We start from the raw sequence: 18,135 nt of genomic DNA on the forward strand, positions 1-18,135 counted from the left end.
ATCGTTTTCAAGTTAGGGTAGAGGGTACAAAAATGCTCTCTGATAATGGATTAGGGTCATGTTAAGCTACAAAAATGTGCTTTAAGCAGCCTGAATGTTATGACTTTTTAATGTTTGTTTTCAAAAATAATTGAATAATTATTGGCGTCGCCCGGGTTCGAACCGGAGACCTTCAGTGTGTTAGACTGACGTGATAACCAACTACACCACGACACCAACGATATGAGATTTGAACTCATTAATTAAAATATCAAACTACTTTTGAGAAAGCATAAAAAAAGATGAATAGTGGTGAAGAAGTGAGAACAACATAAACACTGACCCGCCAATGCAGAAACAAAGGATGGTCCATTGAGGCGACACCCAATTGAAGACCCACCGTACCAAAAACAAACATCCCACATGAACTGGTCAACTCAAAACAACACAACAGACTCCCACATGGCATTATTAGCCAAAGGTTCAGAGAATCAGCATTCCATGGAACAGTCACTCCGAAAGAGAAAGGACATTAAGCTGAATCTATAGCTTACTCTTCTGCATGGACCATATCGATATTCAAGCTTGCGGCTTGAATTTAAAATTGACCTCAAACTGCCTCGGAGTTTCCATTTCAGTCATGCACCAAACTTCTTATAATATATCTTGATCTTCTTTCTTTTTCCTTCTGTTTCATCACTCGTAGGTTAATCCAACTGTATATATGGTCATGTTTTCCAGTAGAAAAATCTCAATATTAATATAGTCTCTTACCTAGGCTTGTTCATTTTTTTTCCCCTTTTTCCATGATATCAAGGAGGACCCACCTAAAAAATTTGATGGAAAATTCAACATATTCTCCTTTAAGATTGGGGTTTCAATCCACTGTGAGAGATAGAGAATAGGTTCAATGAACAAGGTTGGGAAACTACACTGCAGGCACTGAGTGGGATTCTTTGTTGCTAATAAATATAACCCTGGGGTCCATCCTTAAATGTTCTTATAACATGTGATGTCTGTCAAGCTAGGGTTTGCCCATTGCAAGAGACAAATTAGCCAATACTCATTTCACAGTAATCCTAATCATCTCAGCAAAAAAAAAGTATCGAAAGCGCCACACACAGTGTTCCCTACATATAATATGTCACATGCATCAACACATAAATACTGAGTTTACTTGTTTAATATAATATATTCTTTTTTCAGGTTTATACCATTGACTTCAATTTTTTTCCGCTCATTTGCATATTAGAGAGTATGAAATATGAATGACTCTGTTTTCATGCATGCCGTGAAGAACACAACCCAATCCTTTCATTTGATACAATGAAATATATATATCCACTAGTTGAAATTTATCTTCCCAATATCAACAAACCCAATTTGGTAAAGCTAGGAAGCTTGCTTGGCAAAGGGGATGAAGCAAGATAATAACAGTCACACCAACCTTTTGGCCATGATGATGGAATAACATTCGTCTCATAAGATGGCAAACATCATTAATTTCCTTTTGGCCATGATGATGGAATAACATTCCTCTCATAGTATGGCAATTGGCAAACATCATTTATGATGATGGATCAATATTATTATGTATTCTCCATGTATAGTTCTTATTTTATGTGCCATTGCCACAAGGCCATCCTCACCATCCATTTTATCTACGTGCATGATTCATGCATAACCGGAAAGCTAACACAATACACACATGTGAAATTACAAGATGTTTTTGCAGACAATGATGAATTAGGTAGACGTTCCAATTTATCTATATATATATTTCTATATATATATGTCTATAATGTAGCTCATCACACATTCTAATTTCTACTAGATTATAAACTGGTGTAATTGCTCCATCCAAAGGTAGGTGGCCCTAGCTCCATGCTTAATTCTTTATGGTTTTTATATGGAATTGTCGCTCAGGCTTGTGTCATTTGGCAGCCAGAGTAGGCAGGCTGTAGGGTAGTTATGGGGCGCGGGAAGATAACGATCAAGAAGATTGAGGACAAAACTGTGAGGCAAATCACCTTCTCAAAGCGAAGAGCAGGGCTGCTGAAGAAGACCCATGAACTTTCTGTGCTCTGCGATGCTCAGATTGGGCTCATCATCTTCTCAAACACAGGGAAGATGTTCGAGTACTGCAGCAACTCATCAAGGTTTTGTTTCGCCATTTCTGATATATATCTTTTCTTGAGCATGTGGGCTTTGATATATCTTATTTTATTTCCTTAATTCTTGATGGTGTCTGCTCTTTCTTCAGAATGGAGCAAATAGTAGAAAGATATCAGAAAGCTAAGGGGACATTTAAACATGATAACAAGGTAGGTCCCTTCTTGTATTAGTATACTACCATTTACAATCCAGAATGTTGGATAGATGACCCCTGGATACTGATTTTTGTGAATTTTTCCCGGAAATTATAGCTGAAAATACACCATATTGATGAGCTGAAAAGGATAAGAGATGAAACTCATCATCTTCAATTGACCTTACAACACCACTCCACCACTCATGACTTGAGCTCCATAAGATATGAGGATTTGGAGGAGCTTGAACAACAGCTAGAGCACTCAATGAACAAGGTCCGCGTCCTCAAGGTATGAAAACCGAAACCTTCAACCAATATTTTGATCATGCAAAACATCGAATTATTGCCGGTAAAATCTTCTACATATGTTTCTTCTGCATTTGGAGGATAATCAAAGGTTGTTGACATCTGGGTTTTGAACTGTTTCACATAAAATCACAACCTCTTTCACATATGATATAACTAGAAGCTCTCTTCTGCATTTCTTCAGGAACAAATGGTGGAGGAAAACAGTACTACTCATATGTGTCACTGGGTGAGTATGCTTTTGGCTCTAAGTTGTCTCAACAAATAAAAAGAAAATGATATAACCATATTAGGTTTTTTTCGTGTTTTTTTCAATAACCAGGCTCAAGAGGGACAAACTGCATTAGTCCATCAGGCAACCACAACCAAATCAAACCAGGTGGAACACCAACAACAACATCAAGTAGTGCTGGATCAGTATCTGCCATTGTTTAGAGAGCAACCCAGCAATGCCGTCCTTCAGCTTGTGCCCATCCCTCCTCAGTTTCACCCATATCATTATCTCCCAGGAAGCTATTGAAATATATATGTATTCATATAAATATGCAGTTTGTTTTATGCTTAGAACACCTAAATATGTTTTTTCATTTTCTTTATGGCATATGTGCTTGTGAACTATGTAAATGCTATTTGGGTTCGTTTGCTGTTTCTAGCATGACTATAATAAATTCTACGCATAAATGCACAGACAGAACTCTGGAGATTTCCAGAATTAATACACATGAACCCCATTGAAAAGGAAGGGAAAGGAAGGGAAGGGAAGGGAAGGGAAGGGAAGGAAGGGGAAGGAAGGAGGGAAAGACATTTATTTTGTTGAGGAAAGTTGCTTGGAATCTTGGAGAAAAAGTTGCAGAAACGTGGAGAAAAGTGTTTTGAAACAGTTGGACGGAAAATTTTACCCTGCTATCTGTTCATTAGATTTTAATCTATCATCTCACCTCACCTCATGGTAATAAAGATTTTTATTTTCTTTATTTTAATAATCAATTTTATTCTTGGCCCATATAAATTTGCTTTGCATGGCACAATTTCATGGAATGTCGGAAATAGTTATGATTGATTCTATGAAAAACAAGAAATGTCACGTGATTTTTGTTGGGAATATTTTTTAAAAGAATCCTAAATTTCTCTCAATTATTTTTTTAATCGATCAAAATAGCATATTATACCCGCTCCACTTTGCCCCTAATGAGAAGGGCTTGGAATGAAGATAAACGGGTTGAATCTAGTTATGAAAAGTTTTTAAAAACCCAATAGTCGGACATGATTTGTCTTATAACTTTTTATTTATAATTCAAATTTATTTTTAATAAAATTTAAATTTTAAAAACAAAAAAAATTAAAAATTTGAATAAAAATTAAATGGAGCGGGACATCCTATCCCATATATATATATTCTAATACCATTTTAAATCATAAAATTTTTTATGGCAAAATGATTGTGGAATTTTTAAAGATATTAGCCTTCCTTAATATGCATTATTAAAATGGCCCACTTGGCAACTCTTTTGTGGAAAAAAGTTGCATTTTGTTTAGTATTACACCATCCAATTATTAAATTTATAACAATTATTATTAAATTAAATAATATGGCCTAATTTTCCAATTTCACACAGATTTTTTTATTTTATTTTATTGCAATATCTTTGTTTAATATGCATATGATGAGTGAAAATATCACCAAAATTCGAGTATCTATAATTATTTTTCTTAAATTCACTCAAAGTTTTAAAATTTTAAAATTCAAATCATTAAAACAAATTATTTACTGGTTTTTCCTGTCATTCAAATTCCCTCTATCCAAACAAGGTCCAAACTCCAAAGAAACAGAATCCAACCCCATCTTTAGTTTCCACTTCCCACGAAAGGAGTGTGTGAAGGTAAAGACTTCCCCAAAGCTGGATTCCTAAGCCAACCCCTCATCCCCACACGCTCGTGCCTTCACGCGGGGAAACCACCGTTACCTGCTGCCCATTCGGGCCATTCCCCTCTCCTTGTCCCGCACGCCGCCACATGCGCGTGGTATACGCCAGTGGTTGATGAGGTGGTGAGTTGGTCTTCCATATCCGTCTCCGATCCGGATTTGTGCTGAAACGCTGCGTTTTGCATTTGGAAATTCTCTCTTTCCCTCTTCCTCCCTCTCTCTCCATCTCTCTCCTAGGGTTTCTTTTTCAAAGCCCCAATCTTTCGATTCCAAAATCGCTGCTGAAACGAGATAAGGAATATGTGGATTGAGGTATGGGCGAATCTGGGGTTGGTGTGAGTATTGCGAGATCGATTGCACAACAAAGCTGGGATCTGAATTCAAATTCGTCGGAGAAGATGGCTTCCGTTGAATGCCGGTTACGATTCTCGGCGCTTGATTCATATTCGATTGCTTGTGAGGCGTTCTCTGAACAGGTTCCCCTTTTGAAGTCAATCGCACTCAGAATCACACTCCTTTAGTAGTTTTTGTTCTGGATTTCTTCGCTTTCTTTGGTTGTTCGTTTCTTCGTCGCCGCCACAATGAATTCGGACAAGTTCGAGACTGATGATAGTGATTTTGAGGAGAAAGATCCCACAGGTCGATACGTTAGGGTATGAATTCCAACGCTTCTCCTCGGCTTCAATTCACAATTGATGCTAGAACTTCATGATCGTAAAAATATTAAATTCGTGGGATTCTGCATTATGATATTTCTATTCTTTTAGTACTTTTTCTAGTTCTTGTCAATTTTGAATAGGAAGTGAGTTTTACACGAAATTTTATTATTCTTTATTGGGGAAGTACGTACTTTTAATCTGGTAAGCATCAATAGAATTGATAATTGCATTGGTTTTTCCATTTAATTCATTCTTTATTGTTGGAGAGCTTTCATTCTGTTTTGTCGTTATCGATTCTTGCGGTTTCTGTGAATTCAGAATCATGTAGTGAGTATTGATTGGAAACTAGATAGTTATTATTTTCTCCTGTTGCTTTAGTGGATTAGTGATACTGGTTATGTTTCTTTTGTGTTTTTTCTTCCCTCAGTATAATGAATTCTTGGGGAAAGGAGCATTCAAGACTGTGTATGGTTCTTGACCCATCTTTTCTTTCTCTGTTTATGGATTGGGTTGTTAGTTTCTGAAGCCGGTAATTGTTTCGGATTAAATGACTGGGTATTTATTTCAAGATTTGTTCTGCTTTGGTTCTTGTGTATTCCAATGTACAGATACAAGGCATTTGATGAAGTAGATGGAATAGAAGTCGCATGGGGTCAAGTGGAAATTGAGGATTTGTTACAGTCCCCTCAACAGCTGGAAAGATTATATTCAGAGGTTCATCTGCTGAAGTCATTGAAACACGATAACATCATCAAGTTCTATAACTCTTGGGTTGATGATACGAACAAGACTATTAACTTGATTACAGAGTTATTCACTTCTGGGAGTTTGAGACAGTGAGTTTCTTCCAATGCTTCTCTTTCGCTCTATGTTTCTTGATTGGGTTGATATTAGGTCATATCATTTATGAGATGTTGTTATTCAGATATCGGAAGAAGCATAAGAATGTTGACCTCAAGGCCATCAAGAACTGGGCGAAGCAGATCCTTCGAGGTTTACACTATCTCCACAGTCACAATCCGCCCATTATTCATAGGGATTTAAAATGTGATAACATTTTTGTTAATGGTAATAATGGAGAAGTTAAAATTGGAGATCTGGGTTTGGCAATTGTCATGCAGCAACCTACTGCACGAAGTGTTATTGGTAATCACTTAATTTCTTTGTAAGAATCTTACAACTTTACACTGTCATCTGGTTCAACTTTTAATCCCTTTGTTTGTTCACACAGGTACTCCAGAGTTCATGGCACCAGAGCTTTATGAAGAGGAATATAATGAACTCGTTGACATATATTCTTTTGGCATGTGCATATTAGAGTTGGTTACATGTGAATACCCATATAATGAATGCAAAAATCCTGCACAAATATATAAGAAGGTTTCTTCGGTGAGTTAACTGACTTTTGGTATAACCACCCATCTTTTTATAATTTCTTCAAAGACCATCTCAATGTCCCTGTTGATTTTCTGTGTTGTAGGGTATAAAGCCTGCTTCCCTTGGTAAAGTGAGTGACCCCCAAGTCAAGCAGTTCATAGAGAAGTGTTTGGTTCCAGCATCCTTGAGATTGTCTGCACAAGAGCTCTTAAAGGACGCATTCTTCGCCACAGAAAATTCAAAGGAGCCTGTTTACAATCACATGCAGTTATTCAATTCTGCGCACAACTCATTTAACTTGCCAGAGTCTCAATCCCATGGCATGGACCTAGACCCTAAGGCTGATAAGCTTTCAGTGAGCACTCATAAGAGTAGTGTGGATGATTCTCTGCAGTCATCCAATTTTATGCCCAATCTGATGAACTTGCCTAAGCCTGAATTGCAGCCCATGGACATGGATCCTAACTACAAGAAGCTTTCAGTGAGCACTCACATGAAAAGCATCAGTGGAACTCCTCATTTTCGTGCTCTACAATTTGAGAGGTTCAACAAAAATAATCTCTTCAAGTTAAGAGGGGAGAAAATTGATGATAATTCAATCTCAATGACCTTGCACATAGCTGATCCATGTGGTGAGTAAATGTAAATCTGGTTTCATACTTTTTAAGTTGTGCCTAATTACTTATTTTCTTTTTTTAACAGGTCGAGCAAAGAATATCCATTTTGCATTTTATCTTGATTCTGATACTGCACTTTCAATAGCTGGTGAGATGGTTGAACAACTGGATTTGTATAATGAAGATGTGGCAGTCATAGCTGAGTTAATTGATGTTATGATATCCGAGCTTGTACCCACATGGAAACCTGCATTTGAGAGCATGTTATGTGGAGCAAATAGTTCATGTGAGGATTCTCTTGTACTTCACAATGGTGGAACCTCATTGAGGCATCCTAGTGATTCAGGTTCAGCTAAGGGTACATCAGATGCAGTTACTGAACATCTTATCTCACTGTCGGCCAATGGGGAAGAACAGAGCACTGTGGAGTCTGCTCTTTCAGGAATGTCAACTAAAGATGATGCCACAGTTGCTTCGGATGCAAATGACATCAAATCTTTGGAATGCCCTGATGATGAATGCTATGAAGCTTCGGACAGATGTTGTTTCAATGGAGATCGTCAGGTACTTGATCATGAAAGGCATAAAGAAGGAAGATACAACGGTAATATTGGTGAACCTGTTGCTATGAATGGATTCACTAAGGACTGGGAGATATCCTGCATTGAATCATGCTCTGGGATGTCTAACAGTTTGAGCCTGTCAAGCATCTGTTCTCTATCCCTAGCAGACAAAGATCCAAGTGATGAACTAAAGCTGGAGGTTGACACAATCGATACACAGTATCACCAGTGCTTTCAGGAACTCTTGAGGATGAGGGAGGAAGCAATAGAGAAAGCCAAGAATAGGTGGATCACAAAAAGTAGATACCAACCTCTTCTTTGATGTTATTAGATTTTACTTTTTTGGGTTGAAATTCTTTTAGTCCTTTGATTTGAAGTTGTCCATTCATACCAACTTCATTTCTTTCAATTCAAGAAGTCAATTTCAGAGCCAAGCTCTGATAGTTTTCATATGTTGGCATCAAAACTTGGCGCATTTATCTGTTTGTATAGAAGTGGTTACTCAGGCTGATTGGCTTAATTATAATTTCTGATTTGCTAATTCTGATCAATGACCCTTTAAAATGAAACTCAGAAATCAACTTCATCGAATCAAAATTTCATTTGAATTATTCAGGTTCAGGTACAAGGAAACTGGGTGAGTACACCTCTCCATAGACTCTAAAGAGAATGATAATTCAGTATATGTTTTACAGACCCTCTGAAAATATTCTAAATAGTCTTCAATGATATATGTCATAAAACCCATGGGCTAAGGAAGGCTATAGAGCTGAAAGTGCAAGCTTTCATGAAGTGATCATCTTCAAAACCACGCAATTGTCCTTATTGTAACATTGCTACAAACTCTCAACTCAGGAAACACTTTTGAAAACTGTTTTCAAAAGTCAGTTTTTAAGAACAGTTTTAAAAAACAGTTGTATAATATTTTCTAGAGCAAAGGACATTTTCAAAACTTGGAATGTTTTTAACTTTTTTTTCCATATTTTCAAACATTTTTTTAAAAATAAATTTGATATATAATGCTTTATTTTTAATTATTCTTCATATATTCTTGTAAAAAACCCTTTGTTTAATGATTATCAAACATATTTTCCTATTATTTTTGTTCTCAAAAACCAAATATTGTTTTTGAGAGTGTTTCTCCTGATTTCAATTATTCTCAAACAAAATCAACTTAACACAGTTGCTAAACCTATCTTCCATTGTACAAAAAAGACCCAACCTTCTTGCTGGCTTTTCTTCATTCTTTAACCAGTTGAAATCTTTTCAGCTGAAGTTAGGCTCTTTATCCCCTAAAACTTTGATCAGTAATCAAGAATAGTTTTATTCATCTAATATGTCACCAATCATTTGAATCTTCTGCAGCACTCTCTCCTCTTTAGATACAGCTCTGGTTCAATAACAACATCCTCACAATAATTCACAGCATAGACATCAGTTACTTGAGATATATCCATAACAGTGAAGGATGAAGGCAGCATCTTAACACTAGCATGTAGTAGTTGCCACCGCAATCAAATCAGATATTCAAGGGAGGGAGGGAGAGAGAGAGAGAGAGAGAGTTCTAAGTAATCAGCATTAATCCATCATATGGAATAATTGGCATATCAAGCTCATAAGGGTCTACAGAATACACAGAAGGAAACAAAAGCGTGAAGGAAATATCCACAAATTTATTCACAAAATCAATCATCTCCAATACAATCTTCACATGACAAATACAATGAGAATGCACAGGAAGGAACAATGAGTGAATATTTTCAATTGAGGAGAATTTTCTGGACAACACAAACATGTGGAAGCATCCTGACGCTTACAACGTGATTTGGACAATGACACAAAACCACCCAAAGATTACCAGTTTTCCTTGACAATTTTGGACTTCTCAAGTATGAACTTCCCTTCCTTGTATTTCTGTGATTCTTCATAAGCACGTTCATACTTCCAACCCAGCACCTGACAGCAGTCACAACAGAAAACATCCGCAACAGTGTGGAGACCAGTCATGAGGTGCCTGTCCTCTTTGGGCCCAACATTAACATTCATCGCATGAGAGAACAGGAAGGCCCGGCCATGTCTTCCCTAAGTTCATTTTTTTAGAAAATAGTCAGGATATGTATATGGCCAAAGCTTCTAGCAGGGTTACAAACAAAATAAGATGATAGCCAATGCATCAAAAGAACAGACCAAATAGCCCATTCATTTAGAAAGAAAAAAGGACAGATTCACAGGTAATCCATTTTTCATTCCTTTTCACTTCTGCAAACTGGACAAGCTCAGTATCAATCATTTCCCCAATGAAATTAAAAAACAATAATAGATCATGAGTTTTTCAGATGAGAAAACTAAAATTTCCATGCCATCAAGCAATACAACTATTTGACTTAGCTGCATTGAATTAAGGTTCTCTCACGCATTTTTAATTCTTCTGTTGGAAGATCAAAAGAAGAGATTTGAGCTTACTTTTCATTTCCTCCTTTTTTTTCAGAAGCCAAACACAAGGCAAAAATAAATGGTTTTCATTTTCAAGATCCCCTACTTTGATTATTTAATCTTTAGGTCTCTAACCAGCTATCAGAGAGAACAAATGATCACACAACAAAGCACAGCTACAAGAAAATTTCATTAAGTTCAAAAGTTTTTCAGATGAGAAAACTAAAATTTCCATCCCTACGAACAATACAACTATATTACTTAGCTGCATTGAATTAAGGTTTCTCCCATTTATAATTCTTCTGTTGGAAGATCAAGAAGAGGTTTGAGTTTGCCTTTTTCTCAGAAGCCAACCGCAGGAGGGTAAATATTACTCATTTTCATTTTCAAGATCCCCTCCTTTGATTATTTAATCTTTAGGCCTCTAACCAGCTATCAGAGAGAACAAATGACCACACAACAGAGCATAGCTACAAGAAAATTTCATGAAGTTCTTCACCTGAAATGCTTTAGAAATAACATCATCATGAAGAGCAACATGGTTTCGGCAATTACAGCAACTATACAATCTTGGCCCAACAACCTCCCCCATTGATGATCAAAACAAACACCAATCCACTGGCTGCAAAATCAAGATCAGTTCAAGGAAATTTTCGATAAATTAAAATCAAAATTAAACTAGTAATACTACAAAAGAGCAAATTGATCAAGAGACTTACATTATCCACCAACAAACTATATGATACAATGCTAATTAACCATTCTTCAACTATACATCTGCTTTCAGAGCAACCCATAATCAAATTACAGAAAAAAAAAATTTAAAAATAAACATAAAGATAACAGATTGAGCAATGAACTCAAACAAAACTTCATCGAAATGACAAAAGCAGGGATTGGAGTGAAGACCAAACAACAAAAACACCCAAATTGAAAAATGAAACAAGATCAGGAACAAAGAAAACCAAAACCCCAGAAACCAAAACTACTTTTCAAGCCAAGAACACGAGGATCCAGGATCAAAAATGCACAAGTCCACCCCAGAACCATAACAATTCCATCATGATTCAATCCCAAAAATGAAAATGAGAAAGATACTCAGAAAGATTGAGAGAAGAACCAGACCTGGGCAGTGTGGCATGGTTTGTGGTGGTGGGGTTAGGGTTTTCAGAGTGATTTGTGACTGTGAGTTGGGGTTTGGGAGCCTTTGGTGGGTTGTGATTAGAAGTTGACAAGTTGCATTGTAAGTGTCAGGGGAATAATTGGCACCAATTTTCACATGTAATTACGAAAATGACATTTTCCATATGTATTTTTTGGAGAAAGGGAAGGGAGAAATGAGAATGGTCCAAACCTGCCAAACCCTTCACCTCAAGCGAATCCTAGTTTCTTCTTCCTTTGTCCTTCAAGGATATTCTTACCAATTTTCCTTCATAGAAAATATTATTCTAATATAATAAAACAATGCTACCTTATCCAAACTTCAACAATATGAGTCATGGGTGAATCATCAAATTCAAATGATTGAATAAAGGTATAAAAATATAGAAGCTTGAGATCTAAATAAAATCTAAAGGGATTTAGGTATAAGTATATGGAATATTGTACCAAGAAATATGATCACTATTGTCATATGATCATTTTTATTTTCTATACTAAATATTATTAAATTTGAAAAATCTTCTGAATTGCCTCACTTAATTTTGAGATTTCTATTAGAGGTTTTATTTCACACCAAAATTACTCCCAAATTTTGTTACAAATTGTGTAGAAAAGACTTGCATCACTTAGGAAAAATTGAAAATTCATTTTTTGGTAAATTGATTATTGATCAAATAGAACAAGTTGTTAATTTAAAATTTATTACTTATTTTAAATTATTAAATTAACATACTTATTTCATTAGTTGTAATTAATGTTTATCATTAAAAAATTTAATTAATATTTATTTTTATTAATCTTAAGTAATAAATTTGTTTATCAAATATTCATATTTTAACTATTATAGATTTGTAAGATAACCTTAAAATATTTGCTCTAAAAAATGAGTCATGAATTTGGAGTGATGGTTGGTAATATATTCTCATTAGATATGGACAAAGAAGACCAAAATAAATAAATAATTAAGATTAAAAATAAGTTAATTAGTTTACTAAACATATTTAATCAACCCAATATCTTAAATTAAGTTATCAATTAAGCCATTTTAAGTCATTAAATTGGTTTACCAAACACCTTCAAAGTCATCTCCTAAATAAAATCGCTTTTAAAAAAACTACTAAAATAAATCCAAATTCAATAAAATTTATTATAAAATTAAACTCCAAACTATTTTAAAGTAGATTTTGAATATTAGAATAGGAAATAATAATGGAAAATTTAGTCCATTTTCCACTCATTAGTTCTTGTTTGGATGAATCATGAGCAATGAGAATAATACTAAAGGTTTCCTTCCAATGGGAACTAGATTTATTTATGCCAGGATTTGGATTCCTCCTTGTTCCTTTCCATGTGGTCATCCCATCCATTGTCACTCTCTTTTTCATTTTCTTTCAATCTTAATTTGGATGTGTTCAGGCCCAATGGGCTTGAATACGTCAGACCCAAATTCTGTTCAGTTTAATGGGCCACGCCCACATTAGAGACAAAAGTGGGGCCCAATTTCATGTTGTCGTTACTACATTATTATGCGCCATTATGTTACTGGACAAAAGCAGACTGATCCACTGGGCCACTTGGAAAAAATCCAGCCCAGTCTCAATCCACTTAAAAGAGTCCATCACATGGCTCTCCTTGGGCCACGAAGCACATCTCATTGGTAAGAAGCAAACTTGCGTACGGCAGATATGAATGCCACGTGTCATGCCACGTGGCGTGACATTTCGCCCCGCAAAAATCCCCGGAATCTTTGAAAATGGGACGTCAACCGCAGCCTTATGACTTGTAGGTGGCAACTACCTATGTCGTTGGCTTTCAAGGCGTTTGGTTAGTGAGAAAATTGAAATTGCTCTGTTAAATAAATTGGATAAATTACAGTTTTTATGAAAATTCATTGTGATTGATGAAATTTTTTCGTTTTAGTATTTAATAAAATTTTAAAATATTTAAAAATCTTATTATTTAATTAAAAAATAGGATGAATATATGAAAAATGTGATTAGATATGTTACTAAAATATGAAAAATTCATGATGACTAATAAGGAGGTTGACATGCTTCGATGCTTACACAATCACGTGGCTCAGCTACACCACCACCAACTCATCTAATTTATTTTCTACCAACATAAAAATCAAAGAGCAAATTATTTTCCAAATGAGTTCTCCTTTCCCTCTAAAAATGTCCATTTGATCTTTAACCTTTTCCTCGGTTCTGTTTGGACAGCCAGAAACAATGGAGGAATCCTCCCACGAAATCACCTCCCCTCTTAGTAAGTCCTCTGCTCTTCTTCTTCTTTCTTCACATCTTTGCAAAAGATAGTTAACATTCTCAATCTCTCTGTTTTCTGCAGTATCGAAGGGCGGTGATTCGAGCTTGGAGCCATCGTCTTCTTCACTGAAACCTGACCCAGATGAAGAGAACTCACCGATCAAACAGGTGGCTCTGACCGTGCCCACCACAGACGACCCTTCTCTGCCGGTGCTCACCTTCCGAATGTGGGTTCTCGGGACGGTCTCGTGCGTGCTCCTCTCGTTTCTGAACCAGTTCTTCTGGTACAGAACAGAGCCGCTCACCATCACTGCAATCTCAGCTCAGATCGCCGTGGTGCCTCTCGGCCGACTCATGGCTGCCAAAATCACCGACCGGGTCTTCTTCAAGGGAACCCCCTGGGAATTCACCCTAAATCCCGGGCCTTTCAACGTCAAAGAGCACGTTCTCATCACCATCTTCGCCAACTCCGGCGCCGGAACTGTCTACGCCATTCATGTGGTCACAGTAGTTAAGGTCTTCTATAAAAAGCACATCAGCTTCTTCGTTTCGTTGATCGTTGTTATAACAACCCAGGTGGGTTTCATTCTTAGTTTGCATAACGGAGATTTCTTCATTTTGAAGGTTGGGTTTGAATTTTTGTTGATGGGGTCTGAAGCTTTGAATGGTAGGTTCTGGGGTTCGGATGGGCGGGGATATTCCGGCGGTACCTGGTAGAACCGGCAGCCATGTGGTGGCCGGCGAATCTTGTCCAAGTTTCCTTATTCAGGTACGCTTCATTCCCACATTCGTTTCCGATGAACCTTTGCGGCCATTAGAAATATAGTTGTCAGCTTTCGCCCTGCTTTCTCGGACCGTTTAGGTTAAATATCGGCGGTTCAGCCGGAGCATGAAATCATGCTCGAACGATATGCCGGACGCCGGTGGCGGCCACGGCCTCTAGAGCGCGTGAGAAGTTGAGTTTAGAAGTTTAGAAGATTCCTTGAAGAGATTCAATTTGTCCATCTAAGATGGAGTGGGGCAACGGAAAAATAAGTCAATGAAATTCTTTCACATGATCTGTTTAATATTAAACTCATGCAACTTTCACCTTTTTTGTTTTTTTTTTTTTTTTCATATTTAATTATAGTAAATAAATGTAAAATAAAAAATAAAAAATCAACTATTGATTAATCAAGCATATATGTATATATTTATTTATAGCAAGCTTGCCAGGCCTTATGATATTTTCACTTTCACTCTTTAATAAAATGGAGCATGATTTTATTTATGGACGGCCCATTTAAAAAAAAAAGTAACAAAACTTGAATGGCATCCAAAGTCTGCTTGTAAATCAATTTTGTACTATTACTAGAGAATGATAGCATTGCAATTGGCCCACCTCCTTGCCAATCCAAATTATCATATCGTCTTTTTATTTTTTCCTTTTTTCTTTCTTGTTTCCCTTTTTTGTATCGCTCATCATTATAATTTTTTGTTCACATAGAAATTATTAATATTTACAAAATTACATGATTTTGTTTATTATGTATATATTTACAAAGGTACATGATTTTATTTATCATATGTAATTAGATGTCGAAGTGGTAAAATAAAAGATGATTAATAGTTAGATTCAAATTATTTGAATTTTGACTCAAATCTAATCCAAATGACTTAAATATTAAGAATGATAATCTAAACTCGCCCCAAGTTGAATTTGAATTGGATCAAACCAACCCGAGAGTTAAATCTCTGATTGAAGATTTTGGAAATTGGAAAAGTTCTTTTCAACATACACCAAACCAATGGTGTACCATTAATATGATTTGTCTATTATCTGCATTGCCAAATAAAGGCACAGAAGAACCAAAATTTTCAAAATTTCCATTTGTGCTTGGTCACCAATTTGGAATTGTGCATAGCCGTAGATGATGATTGTATGCTCCACCCACCATTCTTTCAGTTCTTTGGGCTTTCATGCTGAGACAGTTGCTGTCACAGGGCTCTGCATGAGAAAGAAGAAAGGCCAAAGGGTGGTGTGACTCGAACTCAGTTTTTCCTAATCGCCTTCATCTGCAGCTTTGCCTATTATGTTTTCCCTGGCTACATGTTTGAAATGCTAACTTCACTCTCATGGATATGCTGGATTTTCCCCACTTCAGTTCTTGCCCAACAGCTTGGCTCAGGCCTTTACGGGCTTGGAATTGCTGCAGTGGGGCTTGACTGGTCCACCATTTCCGCCTACCTTGGAAGCCCCCTTGCAAGCCCTTGGTTCGCCACAGCCAATGTGGCTGTTGGCTTCGTCTTTGTCATGTATGTTCTGACTCCCATCTGCTATTGGCTCAATGTCTACAAAGCCAAAACCTTCCCCATCTTCTCCGATGATCTCTTCACATCCACAGGCCAAGAGTACAATATCTCCTCCATAATCACCAGCAACTTTCACCTTAATATCACAGCTTATGAGGAAGAGGGGCCTCTTTACCTCAGCACATTTTTCGCTATGACATATGGTGTAGGCTTTGCTGCACTTTCTGCCACTGCTGTCCATGTGCTGCTTTTCCATGGAAGGTATATGGTGCTTTCCCTTTATCATTTTCTCTTAGATTTGAATTTGTTTTGGCTACAAATTGGAGCTCATTTTGAACTGCATATGCAGAGAAATATGGGAGCAAAGCAAATCGAGTTTTAAGGACAAGGGAATGGACATACACACGAGGCTCATGACCAGGTATAAACAAGTCCCGGAGTGGTGGTTTTGGAGCATCCTCATTGCAAACATTGCGTTCACCATCTTTGCCTGCCAGTATTACAATGACCAGCTTCAATTGCCATGGTGGGGTGTCTTACTAGCTTGTGCCATAGCCATTGTATTCACTCTTCCCATTGGAATCATTACCGCTATCACAAATCAGGTAAGCTTACTGACTTGGGTTGCATAAAACTCAACATGGGGCTACCCCAAAATGCTTATAGCTTTGTTCCATCTTCAATTATATAGACTGATACATCTGCTGCTGATAACAGACTCCAGGCTTGAACATCATCACTGAGTATATAATTGGGTATATCTACCCAGGATATCCTGTTGCCAACATGTGCTTCAAAGTGTACGGATACATTAGTATGACACAGGCAGTCACCTTCCTGCAAGACTTCAAGCTTGGCCACTACATGAAGATTCCTCCAAGAACAATGTTCATGGCACAGGTCAGTGTTCCAGACACCCTAATTAATTAAATTAAATTCTTCTGAATATTCTCCTTTGGATCTTCATTGATGATTCTTGACCTCTGCCCAGGTGGTGGGAACCCTCATAGCTGGTTTTGTGTACTTAGGCACCGCCTGGTGGATGATGGAGACCATCCCTGACATCTGTGAGACGACAGCCTCCAGCAGCCCCTGGACTTGCCCAAGCGATCGGGTATTCTACGATGCTTCTGTCATCTGGGGTCTGATCGGCCCTCGCAGAATTTTTGGAGACGAGGGTGTTTATGAGGCGGTCAACTGGTTCTTCCTAGCTGGAGCTGTCGCCCCTGTCCTTGTCTGGTTAGCCCATAAGGCCTTCCCCAAACAAGAATGGATTGGACTCATCAATATGCCGGTCCTGATAAGCTCCACAGGAATGATGCCACCAGCTACTGCAGTTAACTACACTACTTGGGTCATTGCAGGCTTCCTCTCCGGCTTTGTTGTGTATAGGTACCGCCCAGACTGGTGGCAGCGCCACAACTATGTCCTCTCTGGGGCGCTTGATGCTGGCCTCGCCTTCATGGGGGTGCTTCTGTATCTGTGCTTGGGCTTGGAAGACATCAGCGTTGACTGGTGGGGAAATGACCTTGATGGATGTCCCTATGCTACCTGCCCAACAGCCAAAGGAGTTTTCGTCGAAGGCTGCCCAGTTTTTGACTAATGCTGAAGAAACAAAACCCTCAATCGCCTCTGCAAGTTTCTCAATCGATTTGCTTGAATGGATTGTCTTAAAATCTGTATGTATATAGCTCATTCTTTACCTTCTAGGTAGCAAAGTTAATTTACACAGAAAAGAGATAGCCACAGCTGCTACATATATGATGAATTCAAGTCACAATTCTCCCTGAAAATCTTTTTGGGGAGCCTTCATTCTTCATTTTGTATCACATGGTTGCTTGCAGTTGACAGACTTGTTCTCATGTCAACTGGGTTTGCCATGCATAATACTCAAATGGTGAAATTGTTACTCTTTGTTATGACGAATAAAATTGAAATGGATGTTTTTGGCAAGATTTTCTGTAAAGAAGTCTCCAAACTTATCATTTGATAGGCCAATTCAGTAGGTTTTAAAGTTCATTTGATAACGTTTTTACTCGAAGTATTTTTAACGAAAGTGTTTTAATTGAAAATATGTTTAGAAAAATCATCTATCAAAAGTGTTTCTCCATAAAATATTATAAGTGATTTTTAAATTTTTAAAAGTGTTTCCTTAATTTTACCAAACACTTAATCTCAAATATAATGTATCGATTCAATGCAATAATGAAATAAAATTTTGAATCTAAAAATACATCAACACACCT

General features: G+C 37.1%; 4 protein-coding genes and 1 non-coding gene across 7 annotated transcripts; 3 read left to right on the top strand and 2 right to left on the bottom strand.

Annotated features, from left to right (window-relative positions):
• Positions 1-142: 142 nt before the first annotated feature.
• TRNAV-AAC (transfer RNA valine (anticodon AAC)) lies at positions 143-216 on the bottom strand. Its single transcript has one exon. It is a non-coding gene; the product is annotated as a tRNA-Val (tRNA).
• Positions 217-1,891: 1,675 nt separating this feature from the next.
• On the top strand, positions 1,892-3,311 carry LOC100263274 (MADS-box transcription factor 31). The gene is made up of 5 exons (XM_010661579.3): positions 1,892-2,138; positions 2,243-2,303; positions 2,406-2,579; positions 2,781-2,825; positions 2,919-3,311. The coding sequence occupies exons 1-5, from the start codon at positions 1,951-1,953 to the stop codon at positions 3,114-3,116; spliced, it is 666 nt and encodes a 221-aa protein (XP_010659881.1). The 5' UTR covers positions 1,892-1,950; the 3' UTR covers positions 3,117-3,311.
• A 1,137-nt stretch (positions 3,312-4,448) lies between these two features.
• On the top strand, positions 4,449-8,277 carry LOC100246117 (probable serine/threonine-protein kinase WNK10). Of its 2 annotated transcripts, XM_010661586.3 has the most exons (7): positions 4,451-5,173; positions 5,607-5,644; positions 5,788-6,015; positions 6,105-6,325; positions 6,411-6,568; positions 6,660-7,188; positions 7,259-8,277. In XM_010661586.3, exons 1-7 carry the CDS (start codon positions 5,102-5,104, stop codon positions 8,056-8,058), a joined length of 2,046 nt encoding a protein of 681 aa, XP_010659888.1. In that variant the 5' UTR covers positions 4,451-5,101; the 3' UTR covers positions 8,059-8,277. The 2 variants fall into 2 exon arrangements, with proteins under 2 accessions (XP_010659893.1, XP_010659888.1); XM_010661591.3 differs by lacking the exon at positions 5,607-5,644 and having other exon boundaries at positions 4,449-5,173.
• A 1,112-nt stretch (positions 8,278-9,389) lies between these two features.
• On the bottom strand, positions 9,390-11,488 carry LOC100241103 (protein yippee-like At4g27745). 2 transcript variants are annotated; one of them, XM_002280960.5, is made up of 4 exons: positions 11,295-11,487; positions 10,889-10,946; positions 10,669-10,791; positions 9,390-9,818 (listed from the first exon to the last, which is right to left on the bottom strand). In XM_002280960.5, exons 3-4 carry the CDS (start codon positions 10,759-10,761, stop codon positions 9,591-9,593), a joined length of 321 nt encoding a protein of 106 aa, XP_002280996.1. In that variant the 5' UTR covers positions 10,762-10,791; positions 10,889-10,946; positions 11,295-11,487; the 3' UTR covers positions 9,390-9,590. The 2 variants fall into 2 exon arrangements, with proteins under 2 accessions (XP_002280996.1, XP_002280984.1); XM_002280948.5 differs by lacking the exon at positions 10,889-10,946 and having other exon boundaries at positions 11,295-11,488.
• Positions 11,489-13,399: 1,911 nt separating this feature from the next.
• LOC100251260 (oligopeptide transporter 7) lies at positions 13,400-17,842 on the top strand. The gene is made up of 7 exons (XM_002272936.5): positions 13,400-13,598; positions 13,680-14,173; positions 14,269-14,366; positions 15,581-16,150; positions 16,239-16,494; positions 16,607-16,789; positions 16,881-17,842. The coding sequence occupies exons 1-7, from the start codon at positions 13,562-13,564 to the stop codon at positions 17,490-17,492; spliced, it is 2,250 nt and encodes a 749-aa protein (XP_002272972.2). The 5' UTR covers positions 13,400-13,561; the 3' UTR covers positions 17,493-17,842.
• The last annotated feature ends 293 nt before the right edge of the window (positions 17,843-18,135 follow it).

The sequence above is a fragment of the Vitis vinifera genome, chromosome 2, assembly GCF_030704535.1.
Source record: "Vitis vinifera cultivar Pinot Noir 40024 chromosome 2, ASM3070453v1".
NCBI classification, from domain to species: Eukaryota; Viridiplantae; Streptophyta; class Magnoliopsida; order Vitales; family Vitaceae; genus Vitis; species Vitis vinifera.

Bases quoted from the DNA above. Each gene is read 5' to 3' on its own strand.
- LOC100241103 (XM_002280948.5), bottom strand. From the start codon at position 10,761: ATGGGGGAGGTTGTTGGGCCAAGATTGTATAGTTGCTGTAATTGCCGA. The intron at 9,819-10,668 runs GTGAAGAACTTC...AAATGAACTTAG, and splicing joins TTATTTCTAAAGCATTTCAG to GGAAGACATGGCCGGGCCTT.
- LOC100263274 (XM_010661579.3), top strand. From the start codon at position 1,951: ATGGGGCGCGGGAAGATAACGATCAAGAAGATTGAGGACAAAACTGTG. The intron at 2,580-2,780 runs GTATGAAAACCG...GCATTTCTTCAG, and splicing joins ACAAGGTCCGCGTCCTCAAG to GAACAAATGGTGGAGGAAAA. The intron at 2,826-2,918 runs GTGAGTATGCTT...TTCAATAACCAG, and splicing joins CTACTCATATGTGTCACTGG to GCTCAAGAGGGACAAACTGC.
- LOC100246117 (XM_010661586.3), top strand. From the start codon at position 5,102: ATGAATTCGGACAAGTTCGAGACTGATGATAGTGATTTTGAGGAGAAA. The intron at 5,645-5,787 runs GTATGGTTCTTG...TCCAATGTACAG, and splicing joins AAAGGAGCATTCAAGACTGT to ATACAAGGCATTTGATGAAG. The intron at 6,569-6,659 runs GTGAGTTAACTG...TCTGTGTTGTAG, and splicing joins TATATAAGAAGGTTTCTTCG to GGTATAAAGCCTGCTTCCCT.
- LOC100251260 (XM_002272936.5), top strand. From the start codon at position 13,562: ATGGAGGAATCCTCCCACGAAATCACCTCCCCTCTTA. The intron at 14,367-15,580 runs GTACGCTTCATT...TTGCTGTCACAG, and splicing joins GTCCAAGTTTCCTTATTCAG to GGCTCTGCATGAGAAAGAAG. The intron at 16,790-16,880 runs GTCAGTGTTCCA...ACCTCTGCCCAG, and splicing joins GAACAATGTTCATGGCACAG to GTGGTGGGAACCCTCATAGC.